At 55.8% G+C, this 18,290-nt stretch overlaps 1 protein-coding gene and 1 long non-coding RNA gene across 4 annotated transcripts in view; one reads left to right on the top strand and one right to left on the bottom strand.

The window, feature by feature from the left end:
• Positions 1-16,810, top strand: part of PLCG1 (phospholipase C gamma 1) — a 32,421-nt gene extending 15,611 nt beyond the window's left edge. The window contains exons 3-33 of one of the 3 annotated variants that reach the window (XM_004585810.3): positions 2,586-2,738; positions 2,846-2,939; positions 3,087-3,134; positions 4,715-4,799; positions 4,896-4,979; positions 5,287-5,321; positions 5,469-5,541; positions 5,623-5,724; positions 5,908-6,026; positions 6,116-6,201; positions 6,277-6,397; positions 7,046-7,214; positions 7,363-7,485; positions 7,569-7,670; positions 7,753-7,940; positions 8,240-8,440; positions 8,516-8,635; positions 8,734-8,914; positions 9,782-9,859; positions 10,589-10,692; positions 10,899-10,995; positions 11,227-11,296; positions 11,832-11,989; positions 13,194-13,290; positions 13,406-13,630; positions 13,715-13,863; positions 14,620-14,734; positions 14,850-15,011; positions 15,116-15,204; positions 15,292-15,479; positions 15,628-16,810. In XM_004585810.3, the coding sequence (XP_004585867.1) occupies positions 2,586-2,738; positions 2,846-2,939; positions 3,087-3,134; positions 4,715-4,799; positions 4,896-4,979; positions 5,287-5,321; positions 5,469-5,541; positions 5,623-5,724; positions 5,908-6,026; positions 6,116-6,201; positions 6,277-6,397; positions 7,046-7,214; positions 7,363-7,485; positions 7,569-7,670; positions 7,753-7,940; positions 8,240-8,440; positions 8,516-8,635; positions 8,734-8,914; positions 9,782-9,859; positions 10,589-10,692; positions 10,899-10,995; positions 11,227-11,296; positions 11,832-11,989; positions 13,194-13,290; positions 13,406-13,630; positions 13,715-13,863; positions 14,620-14,734; positions 14,850-15,011; positions 15,116-15,204; positions 15,292-15,479; positions 15,628-15,667 (3,656 nt within the window). In that variant the 3' untranslated portion in view covers positions 15,668-16,810. The remainder of the gene's footprint in view (positions 1-2,585; positions 2,739-2,845; positions 2,940-3,086; positions 3,135-4,714; positions 4,800-4,895; positions 4,980-5,286; positions 5,322-5,468; positions 5,542-5,622; positions 5,725-5,907; positions 6,027-6,115; positions 6,202-6,276; positions 6,398-7,045; positions 7,215-7,362; positions 7,486-7,568; positions 7,671-7,752; positions 7,941-8,239; positions 8,441-8,515; positions 8,636-8,733; positions 8,915-9,781; positions 9,860-10,588; positions 10,693-10,898; positions 10,996-11,226; positions 11,297-11,831; positions 11,990-13,193; positions 13,291-13,405; positions 13,631-13,714; positions 13,864-14,619; positions 14,735-14,849; positions 15,012-15,115; positions 15,205-15,291; positions 15,480-15,627) is intronic. The other 2 variants (XM_058679221.1, XM_058679222.1) reach the window with 2 other exon arrangements.
• Positions 4,890-5,509, bottom strand: LOC131482946 (uncharacterized). Its single transcript, XR_009247411.1, has 3 exons — positions 5,380-5,509; positions 5,108-5,349; positions 4,890-5,022 (listed from the first exon to the last, which is right to left on the bottom strand). It is a non-coding gene; the product is annotated as an uncharacterized LOC131482946 (long non-coding RNA).
• Positions 16,811-18,290: the final 1,480 nt, after the last annotated feature.

The raw sequence follows: 18,290 nt of genomic DNA, 5'->3' as shown, positions 1-18,290 counted from the left end.
ATGTGTCTTTTATTGGAAAGGCAGATTTTTTTTTAAGATTTATTTATTTTTATTACAAAGTCAGATATACAGAGAGGAGGAGAGAAAGAGAGGAAGATCTTCCATCCGATGTTTCACTCCCCAAGTGAGCCGCAATGGCCGGTGCTGTGCCGATCCGAAGCCGGGAACCAGGAACCTCTTGCAGGTCTCCCACGTGGGTGCAGGGTCCCAATGCATTGGGCCGTCCTCGACTGCTTTCCCAGGCCACAGGCAGGGAGCTGGATGGGAAGTGGAGCTGCCGGGATTAGAACTGGCACCCATATGGGATCCTGGGGCGTTCAAGGCGAGGACTTAAGCCGCTAGGCCACGCCGCCGGGCCCCGGAAAGGCAGATTTACAGAGAAAAGGAGAGACAGAGAAAGTTCTTCCATCTGTTGCCTCACTCCCCAAATGGCCACAGTGGCTAGATCTGAAGCCAGGAGCCAGGAGCTTCTTCTGGGTCTGCTACATGCTTGCAGGGTCCCAAGGCCTTGGGTCATCCTCCACTGCTTTCCCAGACCATAAGCAGGAAGCTGGATGGGAAGTGGAGCATCTGGGACAAGAACCTGCACCCATATGGGATGTCAGCACGTGCTGGAAGATGATTAACCTGTTGAGCCATCACTCCAGCCCCATAATGTGTCGTTTTTACCCCATCTCATTTCATTGTCCCTTCCCATACTGATGTACTTGCTCTTTTCATTTGTTCATTGGATCATTCAGCAACCACTGGAGATGACCTGTCCGGCCTGGGAGAAGTGAGGAGCATGCACTCATGTAGTTGTCATCAAGAATGGGTTTACTACACAAAGGAGCTTCTCGGTTGGCTCTTTGAGGGGAGAGAATGCCCCGATAGGCATTCTTAGGCCAGGGACCAGGGTGAAATGGGGACAGGAAGGCCATGTTTGTCGTTGCCCTAGGTCTGGCTTAGTATGGATGAAGCAGAGAAGATGAGAGGGTGAACACTGGGGAGCCACCATCAGAAAGAACCATAAAGGGCAGAAAAGGGCATGTTCTCTTGAAGTTGGCATCGGGCAGTTTGGGGAGGTGGGAAGAGTCTGGAGGAATATGAACAATGTTTCATGAGGAGGATGGCTGGTTAGTGAGAATTAAGGGGCAGGAAAGGGGGTTCTCAGCAACAGGTGGTGGAAGTAGGCTGGATGCTCAGGGGATGCAGATTGGGCCCAAGTAGCACCAGGAATGCCATGGCAAGGGATCTGCCCTGCCCAGTGTTCCAGTTGGGATAGACAAAGCCTGTGCAACTGAGGCTAGAGGAACAGCACAGGAGGGTAAAGAGCCTAGGAGGTTTGGACCCACAGGTCAGTTGACACAGGCTGGGGTAAGGTTTGACCTGAGAGAACTGCTGGGATTGGGACTGGCCAACTAGTGTTCCACATCTTCCCGACTCATCTGAGTTAACAGCATCAAAAGAGGCCCCAGAGCTGAGGCAGTGCCCAAGGGTGATGTCTGTTGGCCAAGCCAGGCATCATCCCTAAATGATCCTCCTGTTCTGTGCTGTCTGCTGTCTTTTCTAGGGTCCCAGCCAGCCCTCCTCAGTGTTGGGTTTCTGCAGGTGTTCCAACACTGAGTCCCGGGCCACATACAGTGCTGGTGCTTCTAGCTATGGTGACTGAGCTCACCAGCATTTCCTGAGGCTCTTGCCACACATGTGGCTGGGGGAGGGGCGGGTGGTGGCATGGCAGAAGCGCTATGCCTCTGCTGAGATCCCACTGTGGGCCTGAGTTAGCGTCAGGTTCTGGTCCTGCTGGTCTCACCCTGGAGGTCACACCTGTGTTCCCCTACCACCAAGCCTTCTAAAGAAATTCATTCAAGCACTTTGCATTACAGAAGACAGTAAAACTGAGACTGAATAAATTAGTTCCTTGGCATTATCTCTGGTTCTCTCTCCACTTAGTGGTTGTGGTATGACAGGTGGTATGCTGCCTGGGGCTGGGGGAGTGCAGGGGCGGCAAGGAGTGCCCCTTGCTAGCTGATAGGGAAGTGTGAGCCCAGGACTAATGCCGCACTTTTGAACAATGTTGCCTAGGAAATGGTTAAGCCTCTTGCTGATATTGTGTGAGGCTGCTTTTCGGGGGTGGGGCATCTCGAGTGTACTTCCCTGAGCCTGGACCTGCTTTCTCCCTGGATCCTGAGACCCATGTGGACTTGTCCATTCCAGCCCTGCCCCTGGTGGGGTGTGCTGTGTGTCAGGAAGTGATCCTCACAGAACAGCTCTGGTTCTGTTGCTCCTCTGGAGTCCAGCCTGCACTCCCGGTGAGAGAACACAGATGGGGGAGGTCTCCACAGAGCGCTCCTTATCCCCCAGGTGGCCTGCTCTGACCTGCCGGTCCTTAGCCAAGGACTGTGCTTGGACTCAGCCCAGCTGTCTCTTCTCACCTAGGGTGACTGAGCGCTCTTGGCTCTATGCCTGGAAGGTGAGAACAGGACAGTGTCTTTGTAATGCTTTCTCTGAGGGAGAATATGCTAGAAAGTGAGGATGCTGGGCTGCCCTTGGTGGTGACCCTGGGCGATTCCAGCCTGACGTTGGCCTCCTCACTACTTTCCTAGTTGATATTCGTGAAATCAAGGAGATCCGTCCGGGCAAGACCTCACGGGACTTTGATCGCTATCAAGAGGACCCTGCTTTTCGACCAGACCAGTCGCACTGCTTTGTCATCCTCTATGGGATGGAATTCCGCCTGAAGACCCTGAGCTTGCAAGGTGGGGATCAGAGGGCTGGAGGAGGAGGGGTGGTTAAGAAGGGCACCTGTGGTCCCTGGCCCTGTGCCAGATGTGCCCTCTGTTCAGCTGTTCTGTCTTGCTTATAGCAACGTCTGAAGATGAAGTGAATATGTGGATCAAGGGCTTAACTTGGCTGATGGAGGACACGTTGCAGGCGGCGACACCACTGCAGATTGAGAGGTGAGAATCCTGACAAGGTTAGGGCCGGGGGCCTCGGCGCAGGACAGACTGCAACCTTTGGATGCCCACACACGGCATACTCCTCTCCTTCCCAGGCCTGGCCCTAGGTAGAGAAGTGGTCGTCACCCTGGCCTTCTCTCCCTCCAGGTGGCTTCGGAAGCAGTTCTATTCAGTGGATCGGAATCGTGAGGATCGGTATGTACTGTGAACGGGGCAGCGGAGCAATAGCCATTGCCTCTGAGCAGCTGCCTGGAGAGTCAGGGCCCCGAAAGCCCGCTGGAAGTGGGACAGAGGAGGGCAGGGGGCTCTGGCACAGGTCAAGTCCTCTGTCCTGAAGGACACAGGAAGCCAAGGGAGGCTCTGAGGAGAGGGGTGTGCTCTGCGCTATCGGGTGGGAGCTTCTCCAGGGAAAGATGAGCAGGCTGGGATCCGGGTGGTGATGGCAGGAAGTGGGTGAATTTGGCTGTATTGTGGTTCAAAGATAGAGCCATAAAGATTTTCCTCGCAGATTGGTTTTAGGGTATGAGAGAATGGCGTCAAGGGTTAACAGTGCACTTTTGGCTTGAGGGCTAGAAAACAGTGTTGGGAATTCTGTGGGTGGAGCACGAGTAGGGGAAAACCTCAGGGATTCGGTGTGGGGTGTGTTCAGTTTTCTGATGTCCAGGCAGAGGTGCTGAGTAGGAAGAGGGTGGAAAGCAGTTAGGGGAGAAGCTGGGATCAGGCAAATGCTGTGGAAAGCCATGGTGGGGCTGCTGAGATCATCTTGGGCAAGTGTGGAAGGAGGAAGCCAGCCACTCCGAGGTGGGGGTCGGGCAAGAAATTGAGTTCTGGGGGAAGGCTGTGGTGACCCCTGGCTCTCACAGTGGGAGAGCTGCATCGGCAGAACAGCGTGAGGCTCGGGGACATGGCAGGGGGCTTCCAAGACTCGTCCCTGGAGTTTTGTGTCAGAAGGAGCAGGGAGAGGCAAGCAGAGCCAGGCCTGTCTTCGGGTGGGAGAAACAGCAGAATGTTGGTGTGCTGATTGAAAGAGCTTACAGGAAAGGCTGGTGATCCGGGCCTTTGAGATCTTTCCGGAAACTGGGAACCCTCACGGCACCTTTCTCCTGGGTCGTTGAGTGAATAAGATCCTCTGGGAGAAGCCGAGTTCCCTGAGAGGTTTTGGTGCTTCCTGCCAGGCTTTGGGGCTCTCTCCACCTTTCAGGGGAAAAAGCCTTTCTCATCCCATCTCGTCTGTCCTGTTGCCAGCTCCAGCAGTCTTGCCTGCCTCTCCCCACACTGCACAGGGCCCTCTGAATTCCCTTCTGGGAGAGCGCCCAGGCAGGTTGTCTGGGTATGTCTGTCTCCTCCTCCCACACTCCTTGTGGTGCTGGGACCTGACAGGGACTGGGGATAACAGGTTACAGGGAGCAAACTCCCAGCAAGTGAGCCATCCATTGTCCCCTGCAGGGGCAGCGACCACTCGGAGGGCCTGGAGTGCAGCCTTTAGCAGTGCTGCAGGGAGGGGGGAGGCCTGGAATTTGATTTTTTTCTCCTTTCAGGCCTGTCCTGTTTTTACTGAGCCTGGCCACTTCCTGTAAGAAACATGGCCTTCTCTTGGGTCAAATGCGGAAACTGAGGCCCAGAGAAGGAAAAGATTTCCCTGGACCACCTTATGTTCTGAACCAGTCCCATGCTCAGGTTCCCCTGACAGTACTGATAACCTGTCCAGCCCAGGCGGGCTTAGTCAGAGCCATGAAAAGGAGAGGTGGCCAAGGGTAGTGTACCTGTTTCCTCAGAATATCAGCCAAAGATCTGAAGAACATGCTATCCCAGGTCAACTACCGGGTCCCCAACATGCGCTTCCTCCGAGAGCGGCTGACGGTGAGGACCTCCTGGGGCTGTCTGCAAGTGGGGGGCCAGGGCGGCCAGGAGCCTCTTGGCCGGGGGCCTGACTGGCCATCCTGCTCTTGACTGCAGGACCTGGAGCAACGCAGCGGGGACATCACCTACGGGCAGTTTGCTCAGCTGTACCGCAGCCTCATGTACAGCGCCCAGAAGACGGTGCATGAGCCACCTGCCCTGCCCTGCCCTGCCCTCCTCTCCCCTGCCCTGCCCTGCCCTCCCCTCCTCTGCCCTGCCCTGCCCTGCCCTGCCCTGCCCTCTCCTACCCTCCTCTGCCCTGCCTCTACTCCATCCTCAGCCCTGCTTGCCTCAGCCCTGCTGCCCTGCTTGGGGGCTTTTGGGGGCCATTTCTCTAGCCTTTCTTCTCCTGAGGTCTGTCCCTTGCTGCCCCCACCTCTCTTCCTGAGAGGCCCTGTCCTGCGTGGCCTCCAAGGACTTGCACCTGACCAGGTTCTGTTTCCTGCAGATGGACCTCCCCTTCTTGGAAGCCAGTGCTGTGAGGTTTGTTTTGGAGCAGGGAGGTGGGGTTCTCTGCTCTGCTCTGCTCTGCTCTAGGTACTTCCTGAGCCATGTGGGAGCCAGGGGGCCCTCTCTGTTAGCAGTGCTGCCCATCTGGCTGCCAGGCACTTAACCTTTCTCTCTCTGCAGGACGGGGGAGCGACCAGATCTTTGCCGAGTGGCCCTTCCTGAGTTTCAGCAGTTCCTTCTCGAGTTCCAGGGGGTATGGTGGGGCAGGAGCTGGGGCAGGGTCCAGGCTGAGCAGCACTTCATCCTTGACCTGCGTCCTTCCCCTCCCCGTCAGGAGCTCTGGGCCGTCGACCGGCTCCAGGTGCAGGAGTTCATGCTCAGCTTCCTCCGGGACCCCTTGCGAGAGATTGAGGAACCATACTTTTTCCTGGATGAGGTGAGTCCCACCCTTCTCCCCTTCACTTGGAGAGGAGATGAGGGTGACCAGAATCCATAGTCAGAGGGACCTCCGTGTTACACCTGCTGTCTGCCTTGAGCACCCTCTCTCCCACTCCCGTCTGTCACCCCAGGGCCGTGCAGGGCCTCACTTTTGTTTTCCCTTTCACTTTGTTCTCAACAGTTTGTCACCTTCCTGTTCTCTAAAGAGAACAGCGTGTGGAACTCTCAGCTGGACACAGTGTGTCCAGACACCATGAACAACCCTCTCTCCCACTACTGGATCTCATCCTCACACAACACGTGAGTGTGGCTCCCTCAGCCCCACCTTGCCTGTTCTTAGGAGGGAGAGGGGCTCCCCTGACCACACCTGCTTCTCCTCACCTGTTCAGGTACCTGACTGGGGATCAGTTCTCCAGCGAATCCTCCCTGGAAGCCTATGCTCGCTGCCTGCGGATGGGCTGCCGCTGCATTGAGTGTGCGTGGGGGCCAGGAACTGGGGGAGGGGAGGTGGGAGGCCTGCCGCCTTGACTGTAATCATGTTGCTCGCCAGTGGACTGCTGGGATGGCCCAGATGGGATGCCAGTCATTTATCATGGACACACCCTTACCACCAAGATCAAGTTCTCAGATGTCCTGCATACCATCAAGGAACATGCCTTTGTGGCCTCAGAGTGAGTGGAGAGGGAAAACCTCTGGGTGAACTTGGCCAAAATCTCACTCCTGGGACCAAGGGACTCGCCCCCATTCCCCTCTCCTTTCATCTTTGCCCTTCCGCCTGGCCTGTCCTCCTCTCCTGGCTCTGGTCTCCTAAGTGCTCCCTGTTTTCCTGCATCCTTGGCCCACACACTCTCTGGGTCCTTTTGTTTGACCTGCTGAACACATACTGGCTCTTCTCAATCTTAACCCTGGTGTCTTTCAGACACTGACCTGCCAGTTTCTTCCCTTCACCACCTAAACAATTGTCTGCATCGACTGCATTTTTCCCTTGATTCCTAACGCCCAACCTGTGATCACTTGTCTTTGTCATCTTCCTTGGGGAATCACCCCAGTAGCTAAATGTGGAGGTTCTTCTCATCCAGAATGACCTGTTCAGTGTGGCATATTTCTTGTGCTGCTGGGCCAACTAATGACTCCACAGCAATTGCTATCCATTAATTTTTGCTTCCCTCTGGAGAGCCCCTCCACTCAGAAGTGGTCATGGCCTGCCTGTTCCATAGACAAGGTCTTCAGGCCCGTGGCGCCAGGATCTTAGTCTGCAAGGACTGAGCCTTGGCAAAATTTCAGGGTCTGTGTCACTGTACTGGTCACCTGTCCTGCAGGTACCCAGTCATCCTGTCCATTGAGGACCACTGCAGCATTGCCCAGCAGAGGAACATGGCCCAGTACTTTAAGAAGGTGCTTGGGGACACACTCCTAACTAAGCCTGTGGACATTGCAGCCGATGGGCTGCCCTCACCCAACCAACTCAAGAGGAAGATCCTCATTAAGGTAGGGTTGTGGGTGGTGGGGAGGCAGCTGGAACCCCTCACTTGCAGCCCCTCTTCTAGACCAGGTTTCCAGCTTATGGTCTGGTTCTCGGTACGGAGGTGGCCAGGACTGGGAATGGCATTATCTTGAGCTGATCTGTACCCTACAGCACAAGAAGCTGGCTGAGGGCAGCGCTTATGAGGAGGTGCCCACCTCTGTGATGTACTCTGAGAATGACATCAGCAACTCCATCAAGAATGGCATCCTCTACTTGGAGGACCCTGTGAACCATGTGAGAGCCACATGGGCTGTGGATGGCGGGCCAGAGGAGATGAAAGAACCCTGGGTCACAATTTCCCCTTTGGTCTCTTTCAGGAATGGTATCCCCACTACTTTGTTCTGACCAGCAGCAAGATCTATTACTCTGAGGAAACCAGCAGCGACCAGGGCAACGAGGATGAGGAGGAACCCAAGGAGGTAAGGGGTTGGTCCAGGACTTGGGACTAGTGGACTGAGTCTGAATCACTGAGGGTTTTTGCCCTTACCTTGCTCCTTGCAGGCCAGTGGCAGCACAGAGCTGCACTCCAATGAGAAATGGTTCCATGGAAAGCTTGGAGCAGGGCGCGACGGGAGGCACATCGCCGAGCGCCTGCTCACAGAGTACTGCATCGAGACTGGGGCCCCTGACGGCTCCTTCCTGGTTCGGGAGAGCGAGACCTTTGTGGGCGACTACACGTTGTCTTTCTGGTAATCTGTTGTTGGGGCAGGAGTGTGGGCTGAGTTGGTGTGTGCATGCAGACTTGGAGTGCCAGAGATAACCACAGCAAACACCTCGAGCCTGTTGGTCTAGGCTCTTGTGGAGAATTTCATCTGTGTGTGCATGTGTGCACACACACGATGCACATTTTCCTGTAGGGCTATACCACTCCTGAACTTGGGAAACTACCCTCCTTGCGTGAGACTTGATGCCTCACTCAGGGTGTCACTTGGCTTTGGGATTCTGGTCTGTCTCTCACCACCTTCGCCCATTCTGTGTCTTCCTCCAGGCGGAATGGGAAAGTCCAGCACTGCCGTATCCACTCAAGACAAGATGCTGGGACCCCCAAGTTCTTCTTGACAGACAATCTTGTCTTCGATTCCCTCTATGATCTTATCACACACTACCAGCAAGTTCCCCTGCGCTGCAATGAGTTTGAGATGCGTCTGTCAGAGCCCGTTCCACAGACCAATGCCCACGAGAGTAAAGAGTAAGGGGAGGCGGGGAGGCGGGGAGGGCTGGGGATGTGGCTGGAGCTGCTGGGCCTGACTCCGCTTGCCCTCAGGTGGTACCACGCGAGTCTGACCAGGGCACAGGCTGAGCATATGCTGATGCGCGTGCCCCGTGATGGAGCCTTCCTGGTGCGGAAACGGAGTGAGCCCAACTCCTATGCCATCTCCTTTCGGTGAGGGCATAGCCTGGGGTGCCAGAGGCAGGGCAGGGCAGGGCCTCTCCTAGGGGCCTAAGCTGTGGGTACCCTGGTGACTCTCCTGTCTTCTGAAGGGCTGAGGGCAAGATCAAGCATTGCCGCGTCCAGCAGGAAGGCCAGACAGTGATGCTGGGGAACTCGGAGTTTGACAGCCTTGTGGACCTCATCAGCTACTATGAGAAGCACCCACTGTACCGTAAGATGAAGCTCCGCTATCCCATCAACGAGGAGGCACTGGAGAAGATTGGCACAGCTGTGAGCAGGGGTCAGGGTGGGGAGGGACATGGCAAGGGTGTCAGGAGAAACTCAGAATCTGACTCCAGGCGACCACCTAGGTGGGCCGTGTGTCTGACTGGGGGCCACAGTTGAGTGTTGGGGTGGCCTGGAGAGAGTGACACCCAAGCCATGTCAGCAGGGAGTGGTGAACACTCAGCAAAAGGATCCCGTGAGCCAAGGCTTGGGGTGAGGCGGTCCTGGTGCTCACAGGCATGGGAAGTTTACTCAGCCAGTCTTGGCTTAAGTTCTGTCCCAGGGCAGAGAGCAGCAGGTTACATGGGCATGGTTGAAAGGATTCCATCTCAGGCTGGTGTACAGGGTGTGGGGGAGGGAACAGTGAAGGCCCTGGACTAAGGTCACGTTTTGGATGGGAGGAAGGCACCTAGCACAGGAGATGAGTGGAGTGTTCCTCATCAGTGGACTTGGTAGCTTGCAGTGATGTGTCCACTGGTTGTGTCCACTGGTTCCATGGGCACTCAGGTTGTGAGAGGAGAGGCAGGAGGACTATACTAGGATGGGGAAAGTTCTGTGTGACTGGACTCAGCAAAGAAAAGGCTGAGTAAGTGGGGCCTGCTGGGGACCCACCTACAGAATCCAACCACAGAGGCAGTTGACATTTGGACCTTTAGGGGCCCATCTACAGGTTTTGTGGTCAGGGTGGGCATCGGTGAGACTGTGGTGTTGGCTATCTTCCCTGAGGTTGGGGGACCATAGTGGGCCAGGTGCCACTGAGAGGGGCAGACTTAGTGACCTGGTGAGGGCTGCATGGGGAGTTGGGCAGTGAGAACATACAGCTGCTTTTCCTGTCTGGCCTGTCAGACATTAATGGGTACCATTGGTTTCCAGGAGCCTGACTACGGGGCCTTGTATGAGGGCCGGAACCCTGGCTTTTACGTGGAGGCAAACCCTATGCCGACTTTTAAGGTACAGGTCAGGCCTTTGGGCACAGGAAGCTGGGGGTGGGGTCCCCAGCTGCCTGGGGTTTGCATTTGTGTGTTCTGGGTCCATCTGTGGTCTTAGTAGAGAACTGGTGGTTGTGGTTTTCCGAGGCTCAAGAGGTTGTGAGAGACATGTGGTTGGTGAACAACCACAGTGCTCCCAGGACCGCCCTACTCCTTAGCTCCTGTCTCCTGGGTCAAACTGACCCTTCCAATCGGCAAGGCCCCAGTTCCCCCGTGAGTAGTGGGCGGTGGGAGGCACACCAGCCAGTCACTCCCTGGCCTCATGGAACCCAGCAGGGAGATTCCTCCTTTCTGCCCTGGCTGGGGGAGCCTATGCCTGTTCTTCAGAGTTCTCAGAAGGGTCTTCCTCTTCTCTCAGAGGTGAGGAATGTAGAGTCCCAACTAACCTAAACTCTGTTTAGGTCTTAGGGAGGTGCCCAGGGCAGCCACAGAACCCCTCACATCAAGGAGCACATTCAGGGTTCTTCCAATGACCTGGGGTCGAGCTTGCAGGTTTTTGGTGGGCCCTGGAGGTTTCTTGGCAGAGGCCCTGCCTCTCCCAGGCCATATCTGGCTGCCTCCCCAGAGGGCAGTGGTGAGAGCTCTGTCTAGGGCTCCTGCCAGTGGCAGGAGCTGAACATACGTGTACCTGCCTGCGAGGCCCAGGGTCAGGAGAAGCTGCTGGGCTCTGACATGGCTTCTCACTTTGCAGTGTGCAGTCAAAGCCCTCTTTGACTACAAGGCGCAGAGAGAGGATGAGCTGACTTTCACCAAGAGTGCAATCATCCAGAATGTAGAAAAGCAAGAGGGAGGCTGGTGAGTTTGGGCCTAGGATCGAGAGTTCTGGCAGGGCTGGCATGGCTGGCACTAAGGGGTGGGGATGTCTGATGACATGCTTTGGGGAAGCATCTGTCTCCTGTGGGCACGAGCAGCCTGGCTTGGGGGTGGGGTCACCCTAAAGTATACCCTCCATGTGGGAGCTGGAGGTGAGTGCTGGGTTCAGCTCCCTGTGGCTTCCACAGGTGGCGAGGGGACTATGGCGGAAAGAAGCAACTATGGTTCCCTTCAAACTACGTGGAAGAGATGGTCAGTCCGGCAGCCCTGGAGCCTGAAAGGGAGGTGAGGCAAGAGCTTTGTGGGATGGATTCCCTGCCCTTGATTGTCTGCACCTGTCATGGTCCCAGGCATGCCTTCACAGCCTGTGCGGCCACACTCAGACTCTGCAGTATAACCTGTGCCGCACTTGCTGACCCCAGGCTTAATCCCAAGATGTAATTGTCACGTATACACATTGCCTCAGGCGGGACACAGCAGCCACACTGACCATCCTCTGGGTTTTGCTTCCCACAGCACCTGGATGAGAACAGTCCTCTGGGGGACTTGCTGCGGGGGGTCTTGGATGTGCCAGCTTGTCAGATTGGTGAGCCCCCATCCCTTTGTGTGGCTTCCTGCTTGTGTCGATCCCCTGTGGTTCTTCCTGTTGCTGAGGAGGAGCTGATGGCTAAACCCCCAGGGGCTGCCTGTCAAGCTCTTACCACGCTCTGGATACCACCTTGATGTCCTAGGCCCCCTTGGTACCTCCAGACTTGATCCTTGCATGTCCACCCTGTGCCAGGCATCAGAGAGCCGAGCTTCTGGTGGTGGCTGGCATCCATCCCCATGGGCTGGGCCACAGGGGTGTAACAGCTTGGGCAGGGGAGGGGGTACTCAGGTGCTCAGGGGTCATGGCCAAGGATACGGCCTGAATTAGGCAGAGCTGGATTGGAACACAGGCCTCCTCTTGCCTGGCAGTGACTGGTCTTGAGTTGCAGTGTCCCCGTTTATGAAATGGGTCTGTACCATGTTCCCCCTCCTTACAGAGGGACGTGACACAACTCAGTTGAGCTAGTGCCTAGGATGGGGTATCGGTGGTAGATTTCTCTTACCACCTTGAGTCTCTTCCCTCTCCCTCCCAGCCATCCGTCCTGAGGGCAAGAACAACCGGCTCTTCGTGTTCTCCATCAGCATGGCCTCGGTGGCCCACTGGTCTCTGGATGTTGCTGCTGATTCACAGGAAGAACTACAGGACTGGGTGAAAAAGATCCGTGAGGTGGCCCAGACTGCAGATGCTAGGGTGAGAACCGTCTGGTGGGTGGCCACAGCCTCCAGCTCTCAGAACCAGCCCCTCGCAGGAGGCGGGGCAGCCTTGCCACATTTCTGTATGAGGTGTGGATCTAGAAGAAATGGGCATTGTGTGGCCTACTCAGGAGGTGCTTAGTTAAGATCCCATAGGTGTCTGAGGGTCTTCTCAGTGGCCAATTGCATAGGATGTGCAAGGCCAGAGCTACCCTGGGCTAGAAGCATGGACAGCCTCAGGAACCCTACCCTGTGAGGGTGTGAGCCCAGGAAGGGCAGGCCAGAAATGCTGCAGGGTGTAGAGAGGACGGGCTGAGGGCTGTGGAGGTACATCCAGCTATAGTAAGAATCTGGAAGTGCCCGCTAGATTTAATGGGAGCAAATAGCCCTGGTGATGACACCAACGTCCCACAGCCTGGGCAGGGCCTCGCTGTGAGAGACCATGGGTTGCTGGCATTCAGGTGCTTTCCTGTGACAGCTGAAGGAGCTGGCAAGGTAGCAAGTAGAGAGGGGGGGCCAGCTGTGGTTTGGAGGAGGAAAGCCCCTTCCATTGAGAAGTGCTATCACAGGTAAGGGGACCCCTGTTGGGGCCTGCTCCCCCAGCGCATTAGTGATGCACCCAGGAGCTCAGCAGAGAAGGGATGCATGCCAAGTACTTTGCCAGGGTTGCATGTACCATGGAAGGACAAGCGACCGAAAAGCTGGATTCCTGGGTCTGTGCAGGCGAGGAGGAGGGTCTAAGAGTCACTGGGAGAGAAAGACAAGCGTGGGGCTACCTGCAGGAGTGAGGGCAGGGAAAGAGGCATCGTGCGTGGGGGAATCTGGATGATCCTTCATGTGCAGATGACATCAAGCCAGGGACTGAATGCCCAGCAGCCTCAGGGAGCCAGGAGGTAGCACTTTGGCCCAGCAAAGAGGCTCAGTAGTAAATGATCACAAAGCATTTGGGGAGTGCAGCCAACCTGGGTTCTCCAGAGGTCACTGGGACCTGGGTGGTGGTGAGGACTCTGCCCTGCAAGGGGGTTGGAGGGCAGGTGTGTTCTCAGGGACAGCAAAGAGGCAGGGTGATTCAGGGCTGAGGACAGTGGGGTCTGAAGGGGCCCAGAGCGCCTGCAGCAAGGCTGTGCCGGAGGCTGGCAGGGGCTTCCTTCTCCCGGGCAGGGCTCTGGCCTAGGGCTACAGGGCCTGTTGTGTGTCACCAGCTCACTGAGGGGAAGATGATGGAACGGAGGAAGAAGATTGCTCTGGAACTCTCTGAGCTTGTCGTCTACTGCCGACCTGTTCCCTTCGATGAAGAGAGTAAGGGTTGGGGCCTGGGATGGGTGTGCTTGCTTCCCAGGGTGCCTCTACAGGGCAACAAGAGGGTGTTTAGTGGCTGGGCAGGCCCTGTAAGTATTCTTCCTGTTTGACCCAGAGATTGGCACAGAGCGAGCTTGTTACCGGGACATGTCATCCTTCCCGGAAACCAAGGCTGAGAAGTATGTGAACAAGGCCAAAGGTAAGAAGTTCCTCCAGTACAATCGCCTGCAGCTCTCCCGCATCTACCCCAAGGGCCAGAGACTGGACTCCTCCAATTATGACCCTCTGCCCATGTGGATCTGTGGCAGTCAGCTGGTGGCCCTCAACTTCCAGACCCCAGGTGAGGAATCCCTGGGGGAGGATGTAGCGGGTGTTGGGGGGCAGCCAGGTTGCCATGCACTGAACCCCAATCCTGTTCTTGCAGATAAGCCTATGCAGATGAACCAGGCCCTCTTCATGGCAGGCGGGCACTGTGGCTATGTGCTGCAGCCCAGCACCATGCGGGATGAGGCCTTTGATCCATTTGACAAGAGCAGTCTCCGGGGACTGGAGCCCTGTGCCATCTGCATCGAGGTGAGTGTGGCTTCCCGGATGTAGGTGTTTGTGCTGAGCTGGGGATGAATGAGGAAGAGCAGAGAGCCGCCAGAGAGCACAGCACTATGTCTTGTGTTGGAGGGACACTGGAGCTGGGCTGTGCTTGTGCTGAAACAAGACATGCCTGTCCCTTGAGGGAGCAGTGTCAGCGACAGGCCCTGCCGGTACTGGCTCTCCAGTGGCACAGGGCAGCAAGATTGGGATAACTGGTCCCTTTAGGGCACCATGAAAGCGTGTTGTCCAGAAGGGTCTAGCAGGCTAGCTAGCAGAAGACTGGCAGAAACTGGGGCCACTGTTGAGCCAGAAATCTTTGTGTGGGAATAAGCTAGACCAGCAGCTCTCACTACCTCCTTGCTCGTTGGGAGCCAGCCCAGTCCTGTGGGGGTGAGGTCTGAGCCCAATCTTACAGGAGGAACAGAGCTAACATGGACTCTGTGTCCTGCTGCTGCTGAGACTTTTCCTTTGCTGAAAACTCACTTGAATTTCCATGTTCTAACATTACAACTCACATGAAATTTTTGGCTAAAGCTAGGACAGCTTAGAATAAATTTCATGGGTAGCAGCTGCCCAGACCTCTTAGGGCCCTGAGGCAGAGGGCTTTAACAGACAACGCTTGTGGGGCCCAGCAGAGGGCGCACTGCCTCCACTTCACAGATGATTTCCCTGTGTCTGCCCTCTGAGGACTTGGGGTATAAGGAAGGACAAACGCGGCCTGAGTTGTGGCTTGCCTCACAGGTGCTGGGGGCCCGGCATCTGCCAAAGAATGGCCGAGGCATCGTGTGTCCTTTTGTGGAGATTGAGGTGGCTGGAGCAGAGTATGACAGCACCAAGCAGAAGACAGAGTTTGTGGGTAGGTCTGCCTTCTCTGGGCACAGCCTCGTCCCCCTGGAGGCACTGAAGATCCTGCTTGCCATCTGCTCCATCCTCTCAGGGTAGGACTGAAGCCTTCTGCTTTGGTTTTGCAGTGGACAATGGACTGAACCCAATGTGGCCCCCCAAGTCCTTCCACTTCCAGATCAGCAACCCTGAGTTTGCCTTCCTGCGCTTTGTGGTATATGAAGAAGACATGTTTAGCGACCAGAACTTCTTGGCTCAGGCTACTTTCCCAGTGAAAGGCCTGAAGACGGGTGAGGCCCCTTCTCCAAGGCAGTGCTCCAGTGGGCGGGCAGCTGTGGCGGCCCTTGCTTTCTCGAAACCTCCTGGGCTGAGGACTGGGTGTTCCCCTTCCCAGGATACAGAGCGGTGCCTTTGAAGAACAACTACAGTGAGGACCTGGAGTTGGCGTCTCTGCTGATCAAGATCGACATTTTTCCTGCTAAGGTAGCTGCTGCAGGGGTGGCTGGCCTGGGGCGACACCTCCCGAGGGCAGAGGGGTCACTGATTTCTGTGCACTGGCCCTTGTTGAAGCAGGAGAATGGTGACCTCAGTCCCTTCGGTAGCACATCCCTGCGAGAACGGGGTTCAGAGGCCTCCGGCCAGCTGTTTCACGGCCGAGCCCGCGAAGGTTCCTTTGAAGCCCGGTACCAGCAGCCGTTTGAGGACTTCCGCATTTCCCAGGAGCATCTTGCAGACCACTGTGACAGTCGAGAACGAAGGTGAGGGAGGCAGAGGGGGAGCAGGCATTGGGCAAAGCACAGGACAGGCACTAGAACCAGGAAGACGACCCAGTTTGTTGTCTCGGGGTAAAAAAGCTGTCACTGCAAATCCCCACTGCCAACAGGGACATTCTTCCCTTCTGTCCAGGGCAAGGAGGACTCGGGTCAATGGAGACAACCGCCTCTAGTTCTCCTGCGTCGTTGGAGAGCAGCAGGGGCTGTGCGCCGCACGGAGTGCCGTCAGCTGGTTCCATGGGAGCGGCCCGCTCTGGCAGCCTTCCTGGTCTTGCAGCCTGGAGCCTGGATTCCAGCGGGGAATGCTAGACAACCAAGCCATTAATGAGATGTACTGTTTGGGGCCTCCATGCCCAGCTCTGGGTGAAGGGGCTCACATTAAGCACACACACCTGGCCCTGACTTCTGGAGGTGGACCCTCCCATTGCGTGGGGCCAGGACCACGGCCAAAGCCCCATGGAGAGAGGGGCTGCTTCAGCTCGGGCACGGGAGGCTCAGAGGAGCTACTGACGTTACTGAGAAATGGAGGAAGAGGAGGAGCCTGGCTGGGCCAAGGAAACAAAGTTTACATTGTCCTGTAGCTTTAAAACCACAGCTGGGCAGGGGGAGAAGGCAGCTGCCCCTGCAGTTGGGCCCTGGAGTCGGGACAGAGGAACGCAGGGCCCGTGTGGAGAAAGGCTCTGCCTGCCTGAGGAGGACACAGCACAAGGGCACACTGCCCACGGCTGGGGATGCCACCTAGCCTGAAACAGGGGATCATGATAAAAATAGCAGTATTATTTTTTCTTCTCAGTGGTATTGTAACTAAGTTATTCCTCCTTTTACTCCTCAGCCTTTTAAGGAAGCCTCAGATTCTCTGAGAGTGGCAGGTGGGCCCTGCCAGGCTGGGCGGGCTCAGGAGTGGAGGAACTGGAAGGAAGAGAGGACATAGCAAAGCCTCTTCTGGTGGGTATTTTTTAAGGCAAAAATGACTATGTACTTTCCCTGAGGGATGAGAAAAGGGATTGAGGAGCTGCCTGTCTCAGGGGGAGGTGTGGTGGCAGGCAGGCCGGCAGGCCTGTGCAGAATGGAACTGCACATCACTGCGGCTTCTAACTGACCACCAACATGGAGATAGAGAGGTTTAGTAAGGCAGCCCCCACCTGAGGGCAGAAATGGGGTCCAGGCCCGTGGGCGCCAAGGTGCCTCGTAGCGTAGCCAGCATCCAGCACACGCAAACCCACTGCCCACATGTGGGCTCCGGGTTGGCCATTTGCTAATTCTCCTGCCCTGTTAAAATCTGACTGCCAAATAAATCATCCTCATGTCCCTTTTTCCTTTAACTTGTATGCTTTGGCGGGAATGCAGGTAAGAAGTTTCTGAACTTTTCGGATAGCAGATCTTCCCTCTTCTGGGTAACACAAGGTCACTCTCCTGCAGCATGTCTTCTGCTGGTCTGCTGGGCAGTGTACATGTGCCTGGAGTGAGCCCTTCCTAGGGCAGCCAGCTTCGGATGGTGAGCAGTAAACAACCAGGGCATCTTTCTGGTTCCACAGCAACCTCTTGTCTGGAACCAGCAGCTTTCAAGGGTCAGTGGCCAGGTGCCACTCTCGTTGCCTCTGTCCAGAATATGGCTGGAAAGGCCTGCTTTCCTCAGGGTTGTTTGGTAGTGGTCTCGGCCAGGTTGGACAGAAGGGATGCCGCACCATCTCGGACAGCACATATGATGCACTCAACTCGCCCTGATGGCCGCGGCACTCTGGTTCTGGCTGACCTAGGGCTTTTTTTTCCTGTAGCTTCCAAGTCCCTGCTCAGAGACCAGGGGTGGTGGGACGGAACTTACTGGGCTGTCTTAATCTGTTTTCCTACCCGCTTCTCGTGGGATGGCGAGAAAGTGTTCCTAATGAGGGAGGGAAGTCTGAGCCAGCCCATTGGGTGGGGCCTACCTGCGTTGTTACAGGGTGTCTTTGGCATATTGGTGTTGAGCCCATTGATTGATCAGTTACTGAGTAAGTGTGTGGATCATGGCCTGAGGAATCACAGCCCAGTCTTTCCTGAAGTGATTTCTCAGACTCCCAGCACACCTATCTTGGTCTTTTTATAATGTTGTCCTTGCCTCTTGATGGAAATGTTTGATCTTTCCTAGTGGAAAATAAGCCCATCCCCAGTCACACAAATTAAAAGATCACTTCCTATGGAGTGACACTTGCAGACTGATCCAGCAGGTGAGCAGGCTGGAGTGTGTGCTGGTGGGCTTAGACCCTTTCCGGGCCCAAAGCTTGTGGCATCCAGCAGCTGCTTTTCCACACATGCACACAGTGCGCAGACTGGATAGGACTGCTGTCCATCCACAGGGCTGTGACCCGGGAGTCTGCCTTGGCAGCCCCATAAAACCACCTAGAGAACTTCGGAAAAATAGTACCTGGAGCCTTAGCTCCAAGGTAATTTTGTCAAAGGAAACTAAAAGAACAAGGTTTGAGAGGCAAAATCATCGATCCCAGGGTGCTGCCAAAATGTGCTGGTTTCCTTGCAGGATCCATGGCCTCCTGTCTGCACCGCTAAGATCTGTTCGTGATCGAAGACAGGAACAGGGAGCCCACCAGACTCAGGGCAGGGAATCTTTGTCCCAAGGAGTGTGTGGGTGCACAGCACATTACCTTCAGGCTCAGCAGGATCCTGCTTCCTGCCGCAGGACCAAAGGCAGAAGCGGTTTGTAACCTCAGTTGAGGAAACTGCCACTCCCAAGTGCCTGTGGTCATGAGCAGAAAGGCCAGGGGCCTTGCTCCTGACCAGGCATATCCTAGACGTCACTGGGCT

This window comes from Ochotona princeps, chromosome 22, assembly GCF_030435755.1.
Source record: "Ochotona princeps isolate mOchPri1 chromosome 22, mOchPri1.hap1, whole genome shotgun sequence".
NCBI lineage: Eukaryota > Metazoa > Chordata > Mammalia > Lagomorpha > Ochotonidae > Ochotona > Ochotona princeps.
Note: the sequence above shows the minus strand (reverse complement) of the source record. Positions and strands in the feature narration are given on the sequence as shown.